Source organism: Cydia amplana, chromosome 12 (genome assembly GCF_948474715.1).
Source record: "Cydia amplana chromosome 12, ilCydAmpl1.1, whole genome shotgun sequence".
Classification (NCBI taxonomy): Eukaryota; Metazoa; Arthropoda; class Insecta; order Lepidoptera; family Tortricidae; genus Cydia; species Cydia amplana.
Window position 1 is genome coordinate 7,428,812 of NC_086080.1, and position 25,152 is coordinate 7,453,963.

At 40.6% G+C, this 25,152-nt stretch overlaps 1 protein-coding gene across 1 annotated transcript; it reads right to left on the minus strand.

Annotated features, from left to right (window-relative positions):
- Positions 1–1,959: 1,959 nt before the first annotated feature.
- Positions 1,960–24,331, minus strand: LOC134652906 (NFX1-type zinc finger-containing protein 1-like). The gene is made up of 26 exons (XM_063508141.1): positions 24,262–24,331; positions 23,728–24,117; positions 21,290–22,017; positions 20,979–21,198; positions 20,488–20,533; positions 20,098–20,323; positions 19,738–19,911; positions 18,043–19,197; positions 17,587–17,739; positions 14,326–14,473; positions 14,112–14,195; positions 13,598–13,866; positions 13,242–13,388; positions 12,864–13,038; positions 11,458–11,597; positions 10,770–10,921; positions 9,775–9,967; positions 8,363–8,491; positions 7,859–7,981; positions 6,696–6,854; positions 5,695–5,935; positions 4,749–4,911; positions 4,167–4,278; positions 3,488–3,705; positions 3,122–3,402; positions 1,960–2,692 (listed from the first exon to the last, which is right to left on the minus strand). The coding sequence occupies exons 2-26, from the start codon at positions 23,756–23,758 to the stop codon at positions 1,971–1,973; spliced, it is 6,189 nt and encodes a 2,062-aa protein (XP_063364211.1). The 5' UTR covers positions 23,759–24,117; positions 24,262–24,331; the 3' UTR covers positions 1,960–1,970.
- Between the last annotated feature and the right edge of the window lie 821 nt (positions 24,332–25,152).

Here is a 25,152-nt window from a genome sequence, read left to right on the forward strand (position 1 = left end):
GGCGTACTTCTGTCAAGTGCCTAACTAAGTACAACGTTTCACTCGTTTGATTTGATTACTGATTGGTAAAATTCCTTTAAAGATAACTAACCATGATACACAAAATATTCCACACAAGATTGCAAACAGGGTCCAAGCAAATAAGAAGTTTTGCCCCTAGTAAAATGAATGACCATGAAATTTTTCGTTAAACAACAAAAATACAGGGAATGAAGGCGTTCAGATATTTGTGTATAAGAAAATAAATCTATCGGAAAATATGTCTATACGGAAAGAAGGCGTTCAGATTTATATATACAAGAAAAAAAATATACCAGGAAATATATCTATAGGGAAAAAAGGCGTGCGGAAATTTTTATACAGGGAAAAAAGACGATCGGAATTTATTATACAAGAAAAAAAATATATCGGAAAATACATCTAACAAATCGGCTGAGCATCTGTTGATGTTGAATGTCCTTGTTCCTATGTAATTGTGTAGATGTATTAACCGTTGGTGATCCTTAAATAAATAAAATAAAATAAATAAATTATTAACGGTCTACATACATATCTAAGTTTTATTGAATAAAATTATTTTACTCGATGTTTAGTTTCATTTGTGGTATTCATGCATTTCTCTAATAATGTAACATAAATGCTATTTATTTCAACTTTGACAAACTTAACTTAGAAAACGCAAGTGGCGCAGTTAAGAACGCAGCCGTTAATTAACGGAGTGAAGGCGCTGTGTCAACTTTACAGCTTCACCCGTCCGACTTCCTATTTTAGCATAGGTAGGTATATGGGACAGTAATATTAAAATGACACTGGATTTATTTGAAAAATATTTTAATAATAATAAAGACAAATGGTGCGGTGGCGTCAAACGCCTCCAAGGAAGCGTAAACTTAATGTAATCTTTTTTTTATTTGATAACAAGTTAGAAACTGGCAATTAAGCATTATTCTAAATAATAAAATGATTAGAACTAAGTAGGTAAGACTGAAGAATATCTATATTTCTAAAGCAGTCATTAAAACTCATAGCTGGGCATTAACTCGTTAATCCGTTAATCTTTAATTAACGAAGTTAAGTTTTCGAGTAACGGATTAACTTTTAAGTTAACTTTAAAAACCTGTAACGGACTTGTTAACTTCCGTTAACTTTTCTTAAGTCCGTTAATCGTTAATACCTAAGTACCTACTCACACCAAGGCCGCGCGCTGCCTCAAATATAACACTAGTATACCATCGAGTGCTGCTGTGGAACGCCTGTTTTCGGTGGGAAAAGATATTTTTTCTCCAAAACGGGCGTCGCTATCAGAGGACAATTTTAATATGCTCATGTTCATGAAGGGCACATGCACCTTATGGCAGATGCTAGCGAATGATATTTTTATTGGCTATGCTATTATATATTAATTAGTAATGATTACCATGTTAATTAGTAGATTAGTCTTTAATAAAAATCAAAATTTATGATTATTTCTCCTAGTTTTATTTCTTATTGCGTATATTTACGATTTCGAGTTAACGATTAACTTTAACTTCCGTTAAAACTTTTGAAAAGTAACGTTTAACGAAGTTAACTTTTTATTTAACGGATTAACGATTAACGAAGTTAACTTTTAGATTAACGGTGCCCAGCTCTGTTAAAACTATAAATCAAGACGATATTGACCAACTTAAAAAGATGATAATTTTAAAACGCAAAACTATTTACATATTCGTAATTCTCTATCCACGCTACTCTAATATGTAAGCTAGACAAAATCCACTGCATTTTTTGAGATAATTTGAAAGAGATAAGAAATATTTAGGAGTAGGTATATGGTATATAGGTGCACTACGAAGATATAAAGAACTTTGTATCTCTAAAAAAAAATTAACACAATGTACTTAATAATTATTAATTGTAAAAAATGTCATGATGCTGTTTATGAAGCGAAGTGAATCACTCCAGTGACAAGCTAAGAAAAAAAAAAATAACTAATTTAATTGAAAATTGGCCATGTTATTGGCATGCGTAGACCAAGCGGCGAAGCGCGAGCCGTCCATTTCGCCGGCGTGTTGATTGCCCGCGGTCAGCGTGTGGCGCTGCCCGCCGATCGCCGCGCCACACTCCGGACACTGGGACAGCTGCATGGCGCCGCCGCACTCGCCGATACAGTAGAAGTGCCCGTTGGGACACTTGTACCAGTGCCCCGCCTTCAAACCTATCGCGCTCACTATCATCGCGCGCTCCTCCATGCTAGCTATGCCCGATAATTTAACAACTTCCTCAAGCTTCTTCAGACATTCCACAGCTTTTTCTTCGTCATACGCACTCCAGGTCAAAACAGCTTCTTTAGCAGTTTTAGCTATCGCCAGCACCTCGGCATTGGTTGTATTCTTGCTCAATTGAAGAATCTTAGCCAGCTGAACGATGGAATTCACACGCTTCATCTCTTGTCCGATGTCTACCTGCTGCTGTTGGCTTATCTTCTGTTTACTCGCGACCAGAGCTTCACAGATCATTTTTACCTGGTCTTGCATTTCAGTTTTTAGTTCAGTTAAATTTTCGGCAACGTATTTGGTGTAATAGTCCCCAATATCAGCGAGTATGTCGATGTAGATGTGGTACATGTCGAGATGTAGAACAGAGAGATCTTTATTTTTGCCTCCAATAACATGATGTAAGGCATTATACGCAGTGTTCCAATACACGTTTTCTGAAATTAGAAATAATGTTACAAAGTTTGTTTAAAAAAAAATCTACTTCCGTACTTTTATTAGTCATTTAAAGGGTCGTGCACACATCTTTAAAACCCTACCTTATAGTTATCAAGACAAGTATTTAGTCTATTCCCCAAAAAAGCATTTGTGCATTCACGCAGTATCTTTTTGGCACTTTTTCGATACTTCGAGTCATGACCACTTAAAAAATATTGTTGCCAACCTTATTTTAAACGTCATCTCTGACAAATAAGTGAACCATAGACATGTTTTTTGAATTTCATTCATTCTTTTCCCGCCCGTACCTTATGTGAACACATTCGGTAATAGAATTTATTTCAATACAATTATTTAGTGTCTGCAACTCCATGCATGCAGAATTTAGTTTAAAAAATCTAAATATTGAAAAAAAAAAACATAATTACCTTTGGTTATTTTTTGAGTTTCTCCTAGATCTTTAACTTTCTTATAAAGCTCGACTCGCTTTTTTGACCTTTGCGCTTCCGTTCCATAAACCTTCTCTTTTATGGGGTTGATGTCGTTTTTTAGCATTTTATTTACCAGGTCTTTGTATCGGTATGTATTGATAATAGGTTCGCGACAAAACGGACATGTCTTAATTTGAATGGTTTCATCCTCGCCCTTCATTAAAGTATCCAACGTGTCAACGTCCAAGATGTGAGGACAGTCCTGTAGCTGAATTAGCCTGAAATTACAACATTCAAAATATCAGCGGTAAGTGGGTCGAGATATATGCAAGAGGCATTTGAACCACAATAATGTGCACATACTTGGCGTCATCTTCGTAGGGGTCGCCAAGCAGGTCGGTGGGGAAGCCCTCGGGGTCGCAGAGGCGGCAGGCCGGCGGGCAGGGCTCGCCGCAGAGCCCGCGGCACGGGTGCCCGCACGCCAGCGCGAGCGGGCACGCCTCGGAGCAAGGTGCGCGCGAGCACGGCGCGCCGCATGCGCGTCTACACGCGGAATGCTCGCACGCCCGTCCGCATGTTTCCTGCACACACGCATGCTGTATTACAGTATGTCCTTATCATACCCCGGCCGGCGAGAGCAAAAATGCGTCTACTCCTAGTGCTTAATTAAATATCGACTATTCTATCGACATATGGATGTCGATAGAATAGTCGACTTTTAATTAAGCACAATTTCTTTTTTTTTTAAACTGAGCCATTAGTATTTGTTATTTATTTCAACTTGATACCTCCACGCGTTTCTAAGAATAACCCTAAAACAATTTTAAACTGAATAAATACAAACACTTGGTTTTAATTTTGTTTACAACAATAATTAATACTTCTGCATATCATAACGGTGGTCTAGTACATCGTGTTGTTTTTATCGACATCGACCAAAGTGTGTGTCCTCGCACTATTAAGCTGTCAACGCATTTTTGCTCTCGCCGGCCGGGGTATGGTCCTTATATATCCGTACGTACACGTAGAGATGTAGACGTACCGTGCAAGGCGTGCAGGGTGCGCCGCACGACTTGCCGCATGTTGAATGCGGACACCTGACCTCGCACTTGCGGCGGCACGGCGGGCACACCTGGTTGCACGGCTCCTCGCACCTGTAACATAAGCGATATCATGAGTTTGAAACTCGACGAGTGTGGTGCTTTGGTGGAACGAACGTACCTGTGTCACAGTACACTAAGAACAGTAGTGAATCTAAGGCCGCTCGGCAAGTTATTTACCTACTCTTGCGTGGGCGCTTAGGGTTGTCACTTTTATTTTCAGTTAAATATTATTTGCGTATTATGAGTAGCACTAAGGTTTCTATTTATATAATATAATGAAATGTTCTATCAATTCATAAATTAGGTATAAATTAAGGCCGGTAAGAGCAGGCAAATGCGAGCGTACTCGAATGCGCGCGATCACAGTCGCGGTACGGCCCACACTGCCGCCACCGTATTCCCCCGTATATAATGCGAATGTGTGCGTGGCAGCGCGTGCGTACACGGCGCCCGGCGCGCACGCACACATTCAAGCCGGCAGCGGCACATTTCTATGAAGATTCACTACTGTTGTACTGTGCCTGTGTCCGCAGATGTTGAGCTGGTGGCAGCGCGCGGCGCAGGGCCGGTGCAGGCGGCCCTGGAGACAGCCGGCGCACGAGCCGCCGCACGAGTGCCCGCAGCGGAGCAGCGCGCCACACGGCGCCGTGCACGCAGAGAGTAGCTTCGCATCCAGCATAGACCCTAGAGAAACGTTAGCCATAAAACTGGTTCAGTTTATTATAGTGAACATAAAAATTCAACTAATAGTACATTATTGTCGAGGTTCGGAAGTAGCTACTTGCTGGCTGAGGATTCGCTTTAAACGGACGACCTTGGGAGTCCGTTTAATTGAATCCGAAGCCAGCAAGTAGCCTTCCAACCGAGTCATATATAGTGCTTTTCTCAAAAATGGTGCAAGAAATAGAAATATTTTACGAAAGCAACGTTCTAATTTTCACATAAAAAAGTAAAACCATTAAAAAGATATATGCTTGCCGCCTTAAAAAAAAAGAAGTATTTTTCTGCTGAAAATACACCAACCTATTTGAGACACCTAAATAGTCGCGGTACCAACACTTGCGCGTCGCGGCACATATACTTGGTCAACCAGATCTTGACAGTAGAAAAAGGCGGCAAATTTGAAAAATGTAGGCGCGAAGGGATATCGTCCCATAGAAAATTTGAATTTCGCGCCTTTTTTTACTGACAAGATTTGGTTGACCAGCTATAATAATAAATGCTGATCATCTGTTTGGCTGTTTAAGGGACCTATGCCTTCATTTGATATGGCCATTTAAAGTTTTAAAAAGTTTGGAACTCGTTATATAATGGAATTTGTATGCAACATTGCAGTCCCGAAATCGATACTGCAATGTTTTTAACTTTTTAATTTTTTGAATGACCATAAACTACGCGCTTTGCGACCTATTTTTTAACCGGCAACGTCGACTTTGCCGTCCATTTTTGAGAAAACTCATTGAATACCTGCTTGCTTAGCTTGATACACATAACACGGCAGCTGGACGATGTGACCGCAAGGCGCCTCGGAGCTATGCTCCGTGGCCTCCATGCACGCGGCCGGGTCACACGGCTTGCGGCAGTTCGCCGGGCACGAGTGACCGCAAGTCATGGTGCGTTCACATTTCTCTTTGCAAAGTTCGCGAGTCGGCTCTGTTTCGCACTCGATCTGTATCTCATGATTGCAGTCGGGTATCGTTTTCTTCACCTATTAATAAAAATTCTTTAGAGTAAGGTTCTATTGTGAAATAGGTATGTACCTATAGAAACGAGGGCTCAGTTAGATGGTATTTTTATGTGAATTTAACTAAATGTTGTTTATGATTTCATACCTGTAGGTTCGTTTTTATTGGCCATTTTGCGCAATTGCATTCACAACAAGGGTGCCCATGGGTAAGGGAGCGTTCAAGTATTACGTAACGCAATTTTTGGACATTTTACGCATTAGTAAAACGTTACGTAACCACCAAGTGACCATTTTTTTACCTAAAGGCCACAATTATGTGGCGTAAAGTACCGTAAAGTGGCGAAAAGTTCTGAAGGGTTAAAAAACAATGTTACGTAACGCGTAGTTCAAACCCCCCCTTCCGCCCCTGTAACGCATCGTAACGTTTTACAAGACGCCCCCCCTCCTCCCAAATTCGTTACGTAATACTTGAACGCTCCCTAACTATTGTAATTAGGTGTGGTTCGGGTGATATTTGGCTTAGGTAATATGGCGAAGTAGCGTGAAGTATGTAGACTTTAGATACCTAATAGACAGTGGGTCTCAGATCATATGATCTGAGCAGTGGGTGGATGTAGGCCAGTACGGATATGATGGTGGTTCTTGTCTACGTGACAGCGTGATAAAACGGTGTCCGTCACTTTCTATCCCACGGTGTTAAACAGTGACAGTTATTTTATCACGTGGATAAAGATGGATAAAGCTATCCATAATAGGCCGGCTGATTGATAGTAAACGATACCTTTTGCTTGCAATCCCCGCATTTCTCGAAGCACAGCTTCTTGCAGTGGTGGCCGCAGGGCATCGAACGCGCGCACTTCTCGCGACAAGGATCTGCATTCACATCTTCGCAGCAGGCCCCTCGTTTCCAATGTTTGCAACCAGACCTCTTCCTGTTAACCTGCGTTACGATTTCATCATTTTAATGTACTTATTGGCAAATTCGTTCTATATATATATATATATATTTTTTTTTAATTTATTTATAACACAAACAGTCACATAATGCAAATGGATTTTTTGTACAATGTAGTGTACTTAACATACTTAAGAAACAGACCTGGAGGTTCATTAAAGAGTAAATAATGTTAACATACATAATAACCGCAGAAAGAAAAAGAAATTTGAAATTATGAGCCATACCTACTTAAATTATATTTACCAGTCTTCGAAACAAACAGTATTGTGTGAAGTTATATAGAGGGTAGGTACGTAGAATATTGGAAAATAGGTTTAACATCAATATCTAATTTAGTGTTATCGGATAAGACAAGTAGTCATCAATTTGTTTCACTATTTGGAAGGTAGGACAATCAGAAAGTTACGTTTATACATTTTGTTACCTATTTAAAACAATTTTTAATATCTAAACTAATATTTAAACTAAAACAATTTACGTTTAAGTTCAATTTTGAGACTAGACAAGGAAGAGGATATGTAAAATTAGGCGCTATTAAACAGAACCTATTTAACTATTTATACAACAAAAACTTTTTTCTTTATCTCAATTCTCACGGTTTTCAGATGGATCAAGGTGAGAAGATACTGCGGTTCAAGGGAGGCCTAAAACGGGTAAAGTACCGGAGGGGGCCTAAAAGTTTTCGTTTATATTTGATTTTACAAATGGATTTAATCCCATTCGATAGAAGAACTATCAACATATTAGACAAAAAGTGTGTCATTTTAGTTTTGTACCTAATAATTATTTATTTAAAGAAATATAGACTCCCTAAATAATACTACAATTTAACAGGATTCTGTTAAATGGTACCCACACCATGATATATTGATTGCGGATAATGATTATTGACATAAAAATCGTAGACAGCACATAGGTACTGTACATAATAGTACATATACATACAGGCACAGGCACCTTATGTACTTGGACTACTTGCAGGTTACCTGAACATCACATGGAAGGCAAGGTTCACCACACGATAGTGGACATTGGTGATCACCAAGATCGCCTTCCAAATTTGCTGTGCAGCCTTCCTTCGCTCTCGGGCAAGGTTTTTCGCATTTGTACTAAAATAAGTGAAGCAATGTTACATACTACACATTTTACGACATGAGCTTGTTCTAATAATAAATAATAGATTAAAAATCTTCTTCATAATATGTGTCTTCAGTCTTCAAAATAATTCTTTTGAAGGGATGACATAGAAAACCAATGATGAAATGCCAAACACAACACGTAATCGAGTTTTGAAGCAGATTTTTTGTCATTGTGGCTTTTATAGGTAGAATATAGACGCCAGTTTTCACGGTTTTTAGCAAAGGACCTTATATTTATTTATTTTATTTTCTGATATGTATGGTATTAATTTTCTCTTTGTTTTTGCTTTGATCTAGTACTGAATTCGTAATTTATTTATTGTAAATAGTAAGAATCCTTTTGGTACTCACATTTTCGTGATCAGGATCGTCGTTCACGTGGCATCTACGGATGCAGGCGTGGCCGCAGCTGAGCCGTCCGCCCTCACACTTTTCTTCACAATCTACGTCCGATATCCTCATAGAACATGGTTTGGTTGCCTGAGAAACCGAAGATGAATCGAAGTGTGAAAAAATGCTTTGTGGTTCCCGGTATAGTAGAGTAGAATGGTATGTCGCACTAATATGGAAGAGTGATAGAGTGACACAAAGCGTTTCATTGACGTAGCGCAAGCGATTGTCACCTTGGCTAGGCACCCAGGTACACTTGTGACCAATATGACTGATTTCTCTACATTTTTTTTTTTTTTTTTTATACCACATAGGTGGCAAACAAGCATACGGGCCGCCTGATGGTAAGCAGTCACCGTAGCCTATGGGCGCCTGCAACTCCAGAGGTGTTACATGCGCGTTGCCGACCTTTTTTTAAAAACCTGTACACTCCTTTTTTGAAGAACCCCATATCGTAGACCCTCGGGAAAACCTCGGAAGGGAGCTCATTCCACAGCCGGAGCGTCCGCGGGAGGAAATTCCTCTTAAACCGCACAGTACGCGACCATTTAGGTTCTAGGGTGTGTGGATGAACACCCTGCCGATGGCGAGCGGTGCGGTGATAGAAAGCTGCCGTTGGCATCATGTCAAACAATTCTTCAGAGCACAGCCCATTGTACAAGCGGTAGAACACACATAAGGAGGCAAGGTCTCTCCTCAGACTTAAAGGTTCAATACCGCTTGTGAGTTTGGGATCATCGACGATTCGTACAGCGCGCCTTTGGATTGAGTCGAAGGGTCCAAGCTGGCATCCAGGTGCTCCTGCCCAAAGGTGACAGCAGTACTCCATATGGGGTCTGACTTGCGATTTATAAAGCAGCAGTCTTTGCCGCGGAGTAAAGTATCGCCTCGCTTTATTGAGCACACCGAGTTTTTTCGATGCCAGCTTAGCCTTACCTTCCAGGTGGCTACGGAATTGGACGTCACTGGAGATGTCGACACCAAGGATCCCAATACTCCCTGACATGGTAAGGGCTGTGCCTTGGAACTGTGGGACCACAGTAAATGGGGTTTTCTTAGCGGTGAAGGCGCAAACTTGTGTCTTGGTGGGGTTGAATCGGACTAAATTGTCCCGACCCCACACCGAAACTCTGGATAGAGTGTTCTCAATGTCCGACACAAGCTTTTCACGACTCTCAAGCACCACAGAACGAGGGATGTTGGCACGGCCTGTGTAAAAGGCATCCCCAGTACTGTCGTCCGCATAGCAATGAATGTCGTCGATAGACAACATGTCATTGATGTGCAGCAAGAACAGCGTTGGGGATAGCACAGAACCTTGCGGGACGCCAGCGTTAATGCCCATGCTATCGGTAGTCTACAGTAAAACTTACCTTATGTTCACAGCCAGGCAGCGAGACCGTAACCGTTTCCGCGCAGTAGACGGCCGGGTCGTCTGGTGCCATATGGCACGGCACGGCTCTGGTGTGCCCGCACGGTAGCTGCTTGTCCATGTAACGCTTGCATGGCTGACATTTTTCACTGCAGCTGGATGGGCACGTGTGGCCTTCGATTTCACAGATTTTCCTAGAAAATATTAGTGACACATGATTTTTAACCGACGAAAAAAACGGAGGAGGTTCTCAAGTAGACGCGTATATATCTATTTTTTTTTATGTATGACCACACATAACTTTTTACAGAGTAGTTCGATTTTGATAATTATTTTTTTATTGAAAAGGGTATACCCCGAAGTTGGTCCCATATAAATTTGGAAAAAAAAATCCAACCTTAAGTGTAGGAAAATAGGAAACTAAAAATGGAAAAATAAAAACTTTTTACAAAAAAATAAAACCGACTTCAAAAAGGATGAAATAAAATATTAGGTATCCTTTTTGAAGTCTATGCGTTACCAACTGATATGTTTGAAGTCGGTGCCAAGCCAAGTAGTAAGTAACAATACCAGTTAATAAGTTCATTGACTGATGAGCAATCACTAAATGAACTCGCCTCATAAGGCTAATTTTACCTCTTTAGCCAAATCAGCGACATCTAGGTATGCCGGTGGTAGGTACATGCAATTCCGAGATACCTATACGCCGACTTCTCTCTAAATATCGATATTAAAACTGTGGATAGGTATACTTAGGTATTATAGTTACAGAGATATAAGCCATCGCGTCATAGCACTTTATTAATCTGGTTTCTGATCCGATCCTTTCTACAGATTTTTAAAGATGTTTCACGACAGTAGCTTTGTTTGAGACTGGTTGCCCAGACTCTAGCCCAAATCAAATTTAAAAAATTGGTAATTATGTTACTCTCAAAATGATTAATTGCAAAGGCCTTCACCACTTCCTCTGGAGTGACTAGATAAAAATAAACAAACCTTTCGCAGTCTCTAGTACAATATATCTCGTCATGAGCTATATCGTAGGCATGGCACATTCGCGGACAAGGATGGCCGCACCGCAGGTTGTATTTACAGTCCAGTAGGCAGCCGCCTTCGGGCACCTTTACAAAATCTTCCAGCGATGTAATCTAGAACAGCAACCACGAAATAATTTTCGAAGCTATGAAGGAAAGCGTCACATATAGTTTACTAATTTTTTTTAGTACAACTTCTATCAAACTAAACTTTAAGTTTGCATTCGGATGGCGACTTCAGCGGCGATTCATGGTATTGACATCGCCCGCGTCAACGCTGCTATACAGTCACCATCCGAATGTAACCTTTAGCCCAATGCCATTGTTAGAAATAGTAAACAAAGGTGTCATACTTTGTATTAAACTGATTTGATGATGAAATAGAATCATCTTCCACGCGTTGTCCCGGCATTTTGCCACGGCTCATGGGAGCCTGGGGTCCGCTTGGCAACTAATCACAGGTATTGGCGTGGGCACTAGTTTTTACGATAGCGACTGCCATCTGACCTTCCAACCCAGAGGGTAAACTAGGCCCGTATTGGGATTAGTCCGGTTTCCTCACCGAAAAGCGACTGGTAAATATCAAATGATACGTAGTAAGTATTTCGTACATAAGTTCCGAAAAACTCATTGATGATGAAATATAATACCTCAGTTATTTGTCCGTGGTTCGGGCATTTGAGTTTCAAACTTGACCCCAACGATCCGTTATCTGCCAGAGTCTGAGCTATATTGGTCCAAAGAGTGGAATTCCTCTTCAGCAACTCGATGTTGCCAAGTATAAAGAAGCCTGTTGATCACGAAAAAAGTTCACTTTTCTTTATTACTTCAGGGTAGGGGAATATTCCGATTTGTGGAAAATGTAGGTATATTTCAGCCAAGTTAATGAAAAATTACTTTAAAAATAAGAAAACTTAGGTATAGAACTGTATTTCTAGCGTGAAACAGTCTGATTCTCAGGTCAGGACAAACTTACCTAAAATGAAACTTAAGTAAGCTACGCTGCCAATAAATAAAAGTACAATTTCCACGTATAATATACTAAATCTACTCCTTATAGTCTCGTCTCTCAAACTTTATGCAAAATTCAGTCTAGAAGATTTATTTCGCTTGTATTGTTATTTTACCTTTCACGGCGACCCTGCCTAGTGAACATATACTAGAGTAAGTGGTAATAAGTACTAAATCCGGCCGGAATCAGGGGCTTGGCTCTAGGCGTTACCCTCCCCTCAACTGGGCACGTTACTCGACGGTGACTCGTTGCGGGTGTCCGTCGCTCTCCGCCTGGGCTGCGATGTATGTCAACCATGCACACGTATGCATCTGCGGTTCCAGGGTGGGGGCTGACGGCCATCATGCATTGAGTTGCCGGCGATGTGTCGGGAGGCATCCGCGTCACCATGCCTTGAACGACGTAGTCCACAGGGCGCTCAGGTCAGCGGGAGTTCCATCCGTGCTTGAGCCTCCGGGTCTAAGTCGCACGGACGGCAAGCGGCCTGATGGCCTAACTTTGGTGCCGTGGGAGAGAGGGCGGTGTTTGGTCTGGGACGCTACGTGCGTCAGCACCTTCGCCGCCTCTCATATCAGTCGCACGGCACGCGCGGCCGGTGCGGCGGCCGAGGCTCAGGCGGCGGTGAAGCGCCAAAAGTATGTACCGTTGGGCTCGGGGTATATTTTCGTTCCTTTTGCGGTGGAAACGGCGGGCTGCTGGGGTGCTGACGCGAAACAATTTGTGCGTGACATAGGCCGTCGACTTAGGCAAAAGGGAGAGGATCCCCGCACCGAATCGTTTCTGGTGCAGAGGCTGTCCATAGCCATCCAGCGGGGTAATGCCGTGAGCATTATGGGCACTTTTGCACCGGAAGCGATAAGGAACGGGTTTGACTAGTAGTTAGTGTGTAATTATGTATCAATAAATAAATGTTGTGTGATTAATTTAATTTATGCTTATCTTTTTTATAACTAGTACTAAATAGTAACTTACTAATTATCGACTAGAACATAAATTAAGAGAAAGGGGCTTCAAATGTACCCATAGTACAGAGACTTGTCCTACCTTCCCTGGCCCTGGACAAGGCGACGCAGATCCTGTTCTCGGTGCCCAGGAAGCCGATGCTGTCGTTGTCGTTGTTGCGCACCAGCGACAGCAGGATTATCTTCGACTCCTCGCCCTGGTAGTTGTCCAGGACTGTGATCTTCACGTCTGACAGATGATCGTACAGTGACCGTTGCTAAACATAAATGTTTGGATTTTTAGAGGTAGTACGCATTTCCTTTCCTCCACTACAAATAAAAGTAAAAAAAAACCAGTTTCGAATAATTAAATGAATTTCCAATGACAGTTACGGGTCATATGCACGATGGGGCATAATAGTGAAGCGGTAATCAGGCAAAAAATATGTGCTTGGATTGAGCACTGGGCTAGACTACTTACTCTTCGCATGTAAAACATCTGGCCAGAATAGGCAGCTACAATAGTAACTTCATCAGGCGTGTATCCTTGCTGCATCAAATAATTTGCCAGACGGAGCGTAAAGTCTGCTTCCAGGGTGTTAGTGCGACTAGAGTTCTCATCTTCGTGCTGATAAAAAATAAAATATTATGTTGAAATAGGTACCGATTTGAAAACGCCGGGGGTGATGCTCTTTCTTCAAGGTAGGTATATCAAATAGCAATAGAAAACAATGTAGCATGAAACGTACGTAACATAGGATGTTCATATTTACTATAGGAATCGAAGGAGTGTCAAGTTATAGCAACTGAGAAACATTTGGAGAGAATATGGCAGACCTGTTCCATATAGTTGTGCGAAAAGAAGAATAGATTGTGCGCGACGCCACGCACGGGCGGGAAGTCCTCGACGGAGCGGTGGTTCTGCAAGTCGGGGTAGATGTGCGGCGAGACGAGCGCCGCGATCTCGGGCCGCATGCGGTGCTGCACGCCGAGCCGGCGGCTGTGCACGCCGTTGCGGATCATGCGCTCGAACAGCGACACCTCCAGCTGGTAGTGCCGCGCCAGACGCAGGTACGCCGCCGACGGCCGCAGCTGCTGGTGGTCCCCTACACACCACAACAACCCGTCATTCCGACTATTCTACCGTCCCACTGATATATACAACAACGAACATTTAAAAAACTAAACGTCCACAAGAAGTAAGTTTCTGCTCAAATATTTAAAGGGCACCATTGCATATTTGACTCCCCAGGAGTCACAAACGTTGGCTACAGAAACCATCAAGCGGGTTTTATACTTTTTTGCTACAGCTGTGATGCCCTTCAAATATAAAAATTTATTACAGACATACCAATTAGAATCAAGTGCTTGCAATGTTTCGTGAGAGACGTGACTATGTGTGCTTCTAAAACCTCCGCTGCTTCTTCCACGATCACTGAAAATAATCCGTCGTTCATAATCTTAAGAAAATACACTGTTTCCAGTATGGTATATATGGCCAATCATAATTTTAAAATCTGTAGATGTGCAAAAATAAAATGGAGGTATATAATATATAAACCTACCTATTGGTGGTGACACTTCAACCAGTAATTTTCGCAATCTCGCCGCTGCGCTTGTGGTCATACCAATAACCCGAGTCCCTCTTAAAAGTGAACGGTCAGCTATCATTCGAGCTTCTTCGTAAGCTTCTGCAGAAGATTTGACCACCTCCTGAAATCAACACAAATAAATATTGTATTGTAAGCATATCGAGGTTATTTTGTGTAGGTAATCCGGATTATTCATAAACATAATTGAAGGAACGTTTGAGAGGCTTTCTGACAGTAAAATATTGTGAATGCAGACCACAAATAATATGCGTTTTGGCAGTAACTGTGTGATCGCTCGAATGTGCGCTACGAAAGTGATTCGGGTGGTTTACTAAAAATGTTCACTTGCGTCTAAAGACCACCAACCTGAATAACCACGAATGTACTTAACAAAAATGGCACAAAAGGGTAGTCCAACACTGGAATTATGTATTCGCAAGTATGTGAGTGGCAGACTCAGTGGCAGATTTCCCATAAGGCACAGTAGGCTCGAGCCTAGGGCGGCGAGATATTAGGGGCGGCAAATTGTGGCAAAAAAATCGCTGATGATAACAAGAAATAACACAAAATTAGGCCAGGCAACGAATTCTCAAAAAAAGGTATAGAGAGAAATGCTTGGAACACAATTTTTGACTTCATAACTTTGTTTGAACTAGTTAGGAGGAGAACATATCAAAAGTCCCCGGCCGTAGCACTTGAGCCGGGGGAAGAGGGAGGTTTGAAGGTCCTATTTTTCGGTTTTTCGCTTATATCTCGGAAACGGTATACACCCTTCTTGCCAGAATTTCATTTGCCATAATTTCATCTGCCATAATAGTCAACAGCCATTATATTGTTTCCCATAATTACATATGCAATACTTATTGTTTACTATATTAGTCACGTGCCAGAAACTTTGTTTGTTTTGTAGCCATAATAAAATTTGCCATTCAAATTGCTTCCCAGAAAGTAGGTTAGGTTAGAACTGTGACCTCCTACAAAATAAAACGGCTACCAGAAAGTAGGTTAGATTAGGTTAGAACTGCGAACAAGCGAGCGAGCGAAGGGAGCGAGCAAGACTTTCCGGGGCACTCCGATTAGGATAGGTTAGGTTCAGAAGTCGATGTTAGGTCTTTTTTTTGCGCGCCTTGCTCCGGCTCTTAGGGCGAACTGCGTAATCGTATGCCAGAATTATAGTGACTAGATAGATTCGGGGAAAAACCATTATTTAGTATGGCGTTTAAATATTCTATTAAATAGTATTATTACAATTAATAATATGGACAACAACACGTATGGCACTTGTACGTTCTGAAATCTAATAATCGGGTAAACAAAGAGTATGTCACATCATTTTTATGGTAAACAAACAATTCGGGCAAATATAATTTGGGCATATGAGTATTATTTTATACAATTTTCGGACAAACAATAGACAACCCTCGGAAACTATGCGTTCTAACGACTCATCATTGTACAAAATGAAAGCTGATTAAATTTGCTACATGTTTTATTTAGTACAGTTTATCGATATCTTGAGGGCCCTCCACAGCTGTACGCGAATCGCGGCGCGAAGCCGCGAACGCGAGTGTGGCGTCGATTTCACAGATTGTTCACGCCTTCGCGCCTTGTTCCCCGTTTTTTGTCGGTTTTTCGGCCAGCGTCAAAGGAGGCGCGAAGCGCGAACTTGCAAGACTCCACAATACACACTATTTTGGCTCATCAGTTGCAAGATAAATATTAATTCTATTATACATAGCGGCAACAAAACAAAATGGAAAAATAGCTACAGCAAGTATGATGCCTTAGATAAATGACAGTTAAACTCGATAAGCTGATGCTTTTCAGCCATCTTGGCCTGAACTAAACTGCGAAATCACCGAGAAGTTTGCGAGTGTGGAGTCATACGTCAACGTCGCGATATGTTCGCTCGGCGAAGTCGCGCCGCGATTCACGCACAAGGTCCGCACCGCACAGTCTGGAGGGGGGCTTGTATAGGGCCCTCCACACTCGTGCGCGAATCGCCGCGAACGCGAGTGTGGAGTCGATTTCGCAGATCTGCTACACTGTTAAAATCTTTCGGGTTCCTTTTCTCGTGAGCATCGTGAATATTATTGATGGAAATTTAATGCAAAATTATAGACATTCAAGAGCAAGAACAGAGTCCAAACAAAGTTAATAAGTTAAAAATGTGTCCCAAGCCCATTACCCTCTATACCTTTTCGTTGCCTGACCTAAATGTAGTCAATATGATGGGTGCTGATGCTGAAGGGGCGGCTACAGGGTCTGAGCCTAGGGCGGCAAAGACTGCAAATCCGCCACTGGGCAGACTACATAAGACAGGGGAACACCAAAATATTCCGAAATATGTTTTTCCGACTTTCATAACCTCGATTTTCATAATCCCGATTTTTTTATATGTCCGAAATATCGAAATTACGACTTTGAAAACCACGAAAGAAGAAAATCACGACTATGCTATTACCGAAAACTTAAAATCCGATTGTCATATGCACGAAAACTTAAAATTCCGATTTAAAAAAAATCCGAAAATATTTTTTCCGAATTTGTCTATTCCGAAAAAATCATTGACCGATCGGAAAAAAGTAATTCGGTATTCAGAAATTCGAACTTTTGTCAACTCGGAATAATGAAACTCGTGATTTTCAAAATAAGATTTAAACGCACTTATACTTTTTAAAAGTCTATATAACTAACCAAAATCCGAATCGGAGCACCCCACTATCCACGTGATCTTGTCTGTCCTACCCCTAGAGTGTATGTAAAAAGCCGGAGGCGCGGAGGGGAAGCATTTGTGCCTGCGCTTTGCTACGCAAGGGCGAAGGGGCTGCTTTGCCCGTAGCGCCGGAGCAGATGCGGAACACGACTCGATAAAATAGGAATCACGTCAAATCGGAATTCAAAATTTCGGAATAATGACAATTCGGAATTCGTAATTTCAAAAATCGAAAATGTTAAATTCGGTGTTTATCACTATCGGAATTTTTAAATTCGGAATTATGTGGTTCGGAATTTAAAAAAATCGGCTTTTTTGCTATTCGGAAATATATACCTTCGTGATTTTCATCCTTCGTAATTACGACAGTCGGAATTTTGATGGATCGAGCATTTAAAAATCGGAATAATAAAGTTCGATATTCTAAAATTCGGCATTAAATATTTCGGAATTATGTAGTGTACCCATAAGACAGTTCATTAATTAAAATAATTTCTATAAAAAAGTTAAGTACAAACCTCTCTTTTTTTGGCCTGTTTCTTCAGGTAACCCTTGGCGATGGTGGCCCATTTATAGTAATATGACCAACGTTCTATAAGTGAAACTGTAGATAAATCCTTCACATTTGCGAGGTTTATTCTGGGTGCACGCGACTGGCATATCGTCATATCCTGTTAAAGAAATACCACATTCAAACTGTCGTGTCTCGTGACGTTCAAATTGAAGAACGTGCAGAGTCTCTCTCGGCTAACTCTACACGGACTGGGCAATGTGGAGGCGCTACCAAAGATCGCATTGATAGTGGCACTAGCACATTTATTTAATCACTCTAAAGTCAGTCAGTCAGAGTTAGCTTATAGGGATTGCATTCCACCCGGAACATTGGATTGACCGTCCAATCCAGAAGAATAGTTCTGTTCTGGATTTAGTCCGTTCCACTCCGTTCTAATGTGAAAAAATTGACTTTATCATACCTTGAAAATATTTATCTGCGAGTGCAGTTGAAATATCTTATGTTGTAAATCTTGCAATGTGGCCGTAATTCGTGCTGCCATGTCACCATTATTCGTGCCCTCTTCCTGGTTCTCCCCTTCTAAGTTGTGCTGAAACCGTAAAGTTTCGTGGTACTTTTTCATGAGCATGTTCTTCTGCTCTTCTGCTATTGGCAATGAGAAAGATATTAATAAACTCCCATACAATTTACTATTGTCTTCATCAATCTTTATCAAGACTTCATCAATGTCACCATCATCTAAGCCCGATTCATCCCTGGCGTAGATATCGTTATCCACATCGTTATTTTCATGTAACTTTTCTTTTGCGTTATTTTGAACATGATCTTCTAAATGTGGAATAATTTCAACATTTTCTACGTTTCCGAACAGCCAATGTTTCAAAGCATCATCGTATTTTCCTACTTTTCCTTTGTAAAATCTATGAACGATTTCACACTCTTTGGCGTAATTAGCAACAGTAGTGTCGTTTAATAAAATGTCAGGAGATATACAAGCTTCGTAAAAGTTTTTTAGGTTGTGAATACAATACTCGAGATCGGCTCTTTCATCGTAGCAAGCCCATCGTCTGAAATTACTTAGGTTATGCTTTTCCAAGAGCTGGCTCTGTGATCTTCCACCGATGCGAACAATAGAATCTGTAATAGGCAACAAAGCCTCTAAAAATTGATCCAATGCGTGATTTGTGTAGCATATGACAAGCATTAAACATTCATCATCGGAATATGGGGAATTTTCAATTAGAGTCTTAGCAACTTTGACCCCGAGGAATGTTTTGCCAGTGCCTGGCGGGCCTTGGATCACGGCGAACTCATGGGTGAGGGCGAGTTTGTACGCTTCATATTGGGTGTTATTCAAGCCCAGCTCTGTCTCAGATGGCCAAGTTTCATCCTGAAGGACTTTGAATTTTATTTCCTTTTTATACTCTTCTATATATCCTCTGTCTGGGTAGAACCATTCATCTTCATCTTCAGATGAAGATGAAAACTCGGATCGATATTTTTTTCCGAAACGTCTGAAAGGACTCCGTTTAGTACGAGTAATCTTCCGACGTTTTTTTTTGTTTAAAGTATATACGGTATCCCGAGTGAGGTACGCTGGATTTTCGGGCACTTTCTGGAATCAAAAACGAAAAACAAATCTAATATTTGTTTGTTTTCGTGGTACGTTATTGTTCTGACAATGACAAACACATTAACTGATAAGTGAAGGCAAACAAATTAACTTTTTATGTTTGTGGGATCTACTTACTAGTACGCTTTTAAATAATATTATTATTATACTATACCTACTCGTACAGTGGCGCAAAGGCAATTAGAAAATATTTATTTTATTTTCTGTATCGCTACATTGTTCGAAAGCTTTCGGTACTCTAACATACAGCAACTTACAAGTCATCCGCTCCGATATGAGACCTCACGACTATATGCAGCAAAAGAGCATTATTTAATAACGCTTAATAAATTAGCTTATACTATACAGCTTACCTATATTGTTATCTATTTCTATGCTTAGCTTAACATTTAAATTGACACATTTAGTAGGTATGTTTCAATTAAGTAGGTACTTACCTAGATAAAAAACACAAAATTTTCTTATTTCTCTGTATAAGAAAACTACTTTAATCGATAATTTGTAACATAATATAGAAAGTACCTGCACGTCGACAATGTATTTGCTCATCGCCAGGTGCTCAGGAAAGCTGGGGTCCTGAAGTGCCTTTAGCACGTGGTGGTACGGCTCAAAGTAAACTTCGCATTCTATCATGGTGTACAAGTCTTCATTGTACAAGTCGGACTCCATTGTGGAATCAATTATGCTAACACCGAGCTGTAAAATATACAAAAAAAAACTTCCTTTTTAATGCTTGAATTGTTTGTAATTATGATTTAAATAATTTAGTATTATTACATATTATCAGCGGAATCAGAACTGAACGGATAAAAATGGATTGCCATGCAGTCTAGAAGCAGATTGTTGACAATAGGTAATGTGGGTTGGCAATAGGATACGTACAATTCTTTTGCTTAAAAGTTCTTCGTCGCGTTGCAAAATAGTTCCAACAAGAAAGCTCTTGCAATTATCCTTTGTGAACAACAGGAGAGATCCAAATAAAAATCTCTTGCTTTGCTTCCAATTCATCTTCTTGAACATCTTTTCAGTGTATTGATCCAGTAATATGAGAGATCCAAATTGTTGTTTTGTGAAAAATGGTCCCAAAAATTTCACATTTCGGTATACTCTGAAAATCATAGTATGTGATTAATGGTACCAACAGATAATTATATTATAACCACATTTTTATTGTCATGTTTACAATACCTTAGTAAAACTTTGGCTTTTTATAGTGAAGATATTTTATTTGTATTACAATTAAGTAGGTAGGTACATAATAATCTTTCTTACCGAATGTGGTCATATTTTCTTTTCTTCGGGTCCTCGATATATTGATCTGTGGACACATACCGGAATAAAGTCAATAGAGTAACAATTACTTAAGTACCTACTTCATTCAAATCTGAACCTAATGAATTGCAGGTATTATATTACTGTGAACGTGGCATTAGGTAGATCTGTCGAAGATTTGTGTCAGAAGTTATGAAAGTACGGGTGAAATGTTGAGTCTAGGTTTAATATTGTATGGAATATACCTTAACAAACATCAAGAGGAATTGCCATGATGAATTCAGCAGGACCGTATTTTATACTTAAAGCTACAAATTACAATTTCAAAACCATCAACATTGGCCATCGCTGTTGCTGGTGTACCTGTAACTTGTGCCTTTGCAGTATAACGCCGAGAAGTCAAGTCAGGTAAACTCAAGACGAGACGAGAGAAGGAGCGGCTGCCGCTTTAGCAACTTGTGGGAGAGTACTGCACCGATGAGGTTACTTACGTATCCCTTCCCTGAGCGGTCCGAAGCAGTCCTCGCGCAGCAGCCGGAATTGCACGTCCAGGTAGTGCTCCACGTCCGCGTACGCGCCCTCCACGACGTTGGGCCGCAGGAACGGCCGCCGCTCCAGCAGCTCCGAGCCCGAGGGCAGCACGCTCAGCTCACGGAAACTCTCAAACGGTTCGTTTGTAGCGCTGGTATCCTTTTTTTTCTGAATTTGTGCCTGTAAAAAAGGATTTTGAATCTTGTTGCGTAAATAATTAAGTAGGGTTCTCAAAATAAATGTAAATATGTAGAAACATTATTAAGCTTACCTGTTTTTTCAGTCTGTCCCGTATATTGATCATTCTAGTAGTATATTCTTCTGGTAACTCAAAGTCATGCTTTTCTTTTAAACCATCAAGGCAACTCTTGCTAGTAGCTTCGATCAGAGCTCCGCATTTTCTAACAGCAGTTGACGGCGACACATTTATGAGACACTCACAAAAGGTCATAAAGTTGTTCCAATATTCTTTTTCCTTAGTCCAGTAATGTTTGTTAAAAAGTTTATCTCTACGGCTTTCTGTGTAAGGCAATTGCATTAAGTACAATTGTAAATTATCAATGAATTTAGTGTTGCATATTTCCAAAAGCAGCAGTTTCTTTGACTCTTCGAAAGAAGATTTCCATACGTTTGTAACCAGTTCAAACACTAAAGCGAATACGTCTCGATTTCGATCATCAGGCGGTGAATCGATAAGTTTCTTGAAACTTTCCTTTTGACGATTAATCTTCTCTAGTATAATAACACTTTCAGACCGGGCTATTTCTGCCAAAATGTTGCAGGACATGTCCCGGACATAGGTGTTTTGCTGGCGTTTTCTTTGAGGATGTTCATTACGATTTAGGCTTTGGTTAGCACGGCTAATTAAGCTAGATGCATTTGGGTAATTGGTTTCTTTGGCGAATGGTACTATTCTCTTCTTTTCTTTAACTTGCTGAAGTATAAATTGCTCGAACGTTGGCACAGTAGGGACAAGTGCATTAGTGATCCCGAGACAAGCTGCAAAGTTTAGTGCTTATTGATTATTACAATCAAAACATTGTTTTGATTATAATTGACGTAAATTTAAAGTTTGTCTCTATCCTATATCATTTTTACCTAATTAATAGGTACATGTGACGTTAAAGTAGGGCATAAATAAATAACGGTGTAGCTAAATGTTTCTTTGAAATATGTAACAAATATTATAAATGAAACGCGATTCACTTTTTAGGAATTTTCTACATAAACCAAACCGGAATACGTGGTGATAAGGAATGCTGTCATTAATCTATTATGAAGTAGCAGATACGAGTAGGTGAGTATCTAATTTAAACGGATGCTAATACACTGTTATTTTGTTATCTTTTATTTTTACGAACATGGTAACGAAGTATAATATTAATGCGCAAATAAATTATAAGGTCAGGCCTTTGAGTATATAGCCTAAGGAGATGTGATACACGGGCGACCCCCTCCGGCAAAGTACATTGGTCAACTGTTCAAACACGTTATATAAAACTACTTGAAGTCGCTTCACCGCCATTTTGCATCGTTCCGTGTCGCGAGACGTTTCTCTTAAAAAATGGTGACTTGTGCAGTATTATCGTGTAAAAGGCGATCTGATAGCTCAAATTCGCAACAAGATCGCGTTTTCTATCATAAATAAGTATTTATACTAACTATTAAATGTATATTGAAGTACAATCTCCATTTAAAGAAAAAACCGTTGCGATACATAAACGACAGAAAAATGTAAACATGAATACAGTGGTACGGGGACGAATCGGTCTTAAGGGATGTGACAAAGTCAAAAAGGCGACTCAACATTTGAATGATTGAATGAATCATTCATTCATTCATTCAATCACTGCAGTTTGTTTAATATAGCTGATCAAGCAAATAATGTCAGTAAAAAAAGGCGCGAAATTCAAATTTTCTATGGGACGATATCCCTATGTATCAGCCCGGAAAACCCGCGCGCGACAGTTAATTCCATAGTTTAGCTGTGCGTGTACACAAATACAGACAGCCATACATACAAACAATCATTTTATTGGCTACCTAATATCTTCAATGTACAGAATTTTCATTTTTACAATTTTATAATAAATAGTATAAGACAATTCAGTTCATTCATCAAACTGATTTGACTCATTCTTTAGATGTGACCCATCACTATCATGTTCGTATGTATGCTGCATAGTTATGTGAAAACTCTGTCTGTGTGCGTGTAATTTTTGATGTGTTGAAATTTTTTGTAGTGTGCGTTTGTCGCAACAGCAAAATCTGTGTCTGTTGAGTTACTTATCTTTTGGTGGTGTGCTGTAGGTGTTTACCTCGCCCCCCGCTTAAAGTGGCGAAAAAATTTGTTCGAAGAGTTTACGTTATCACATCTCCTTAGGCTATATACTCAAAGGGTCAGGCAGGGCATTTGCAACTATGTAGCGCAAATGCAACAGCTCTAAAAATACAAGAAGGGTCTACAGATACAGCTAGAATTAGCTAGAGCCATTTATACCATGGGTTAACTCTCTTTTAGGACTGGCGAAAGTGTGCTATACAATTAACTCTAGCTCCAGACTCAATTCTTGTATTTTTAGAGTAGTTGCATTTTCCCCATAGTTGCAATTGCCTTGGCTGGCCATATTTAGTTTATAACATGAAAAACCCTATGTAGGTACTAGGTACCTGTGGTACAATAAATGATATAGTCCAATCAGTATTTACCTTCATTCTGTTTTTGCTGTCTAGCGCGCATGGGTGGAGGTCTATAAAACTTGCTAGGACCTGATCTGCTGGATTCAGAGGTTGGATCAGTGGATTGGAGTCCAGATCCTGAATTGGGGTCTTTATTCTCAGATCCAGGGTCCTTCTTGTTGGCTCCAGGGCTTTCAACCGCGATTTCTTTGGTACTTTCATCTGACCTACTGCTGTTGGTGTCAGGACATGCAGCGGTGAGTTTATCGCTACTTTTATTTGGCCTTATGCTGGTGGTGCTAGAGTTAACAGCTTCTAGTTCTTCGCCACCTTCATTTGGCTTGCTGCTTCCAGGGCTTGCAGCCGCAAGCTCTTCAGTACTTTCATTTGGCTTGCTGGTTCCCGGGCTTGGAGTCACGACTCCATCGCTATCTTTATTTGAGCTGCAGCCGTTGGTTTTAGGACTTGTAGCCGGCAGTCCGTCGCTACTTTCATTTTTACTATTGTGTTCGTTTGTGCTACTGCTCTTCGCTTCAGGGCTTACAACTGCGATCGCATCGCTACTTTCATTTGGGCTACTGCTGTTGGTTTCAGGACATGTAGCCGGCAGTCCTTCGCCACCTACATTACTACTGCTGCTGGTTTCAGGGCGTGTATCCACAACTCCATCGGTACCTTCATTTGGGTTAATGCGACTGGTTTCAGGTCTTGCAACTGCTAAATGTACGCTATCTTCATTTTTGCTACTGCTCCTGATGGTTTCAGGGCTTGCACCCGCGGGCCCGTCGCTACTTTCATTTGGCCTAATGCTGATGTTGCCAGGGTTGGCAGCGGCGAGTTCTTCGCTGCGATTGTTTGGCTTAATGCCGCACGAAAGCATTTTGTCTTTACCTTCATGCTCTGGTGGCGGACCTGTAAAGTCAAACAAGTAAACAATAATTAATGCCTGCGATTTGAGAGTTTCAACAGGTCCTTCACTATTTAAGTCCTTTTTACCCAACGTATGTTATATTATTTTTCACATTATATGTACTACATACCTAACTAGCGACCCGCCCCGGCTTCGCACGGGTTAACAAATTATACATAAACCTTTCTCTTGAATCACTATCTATTAAAAAAACCCGCATCAAAATCCGTTGCGTAGTTTTAAAGATCATACAGACAGACCACAGAGCTTATAGGACGACTCGCGGTCACCAGCCGTATGGTGCATAGGTCAAATATAATATCGCACGCGCGCCGCTCCGATCAGTAGCGCCCAAGCTTACGACCTGTTAGCAGTGTGCGCGTGTCTAAGAAAATAAATCGTAAACTATTGAATTCTTGAGAAAATCATGGTATATTGCAGCGTAATATGGTGTGGCAAGTCATCTTAGACTTCTACTTACAAAACAGATGGAATTACCTTCGACGGGAAAGTCAAATTCATTAATTCGTTGAAAATTGTTTCTT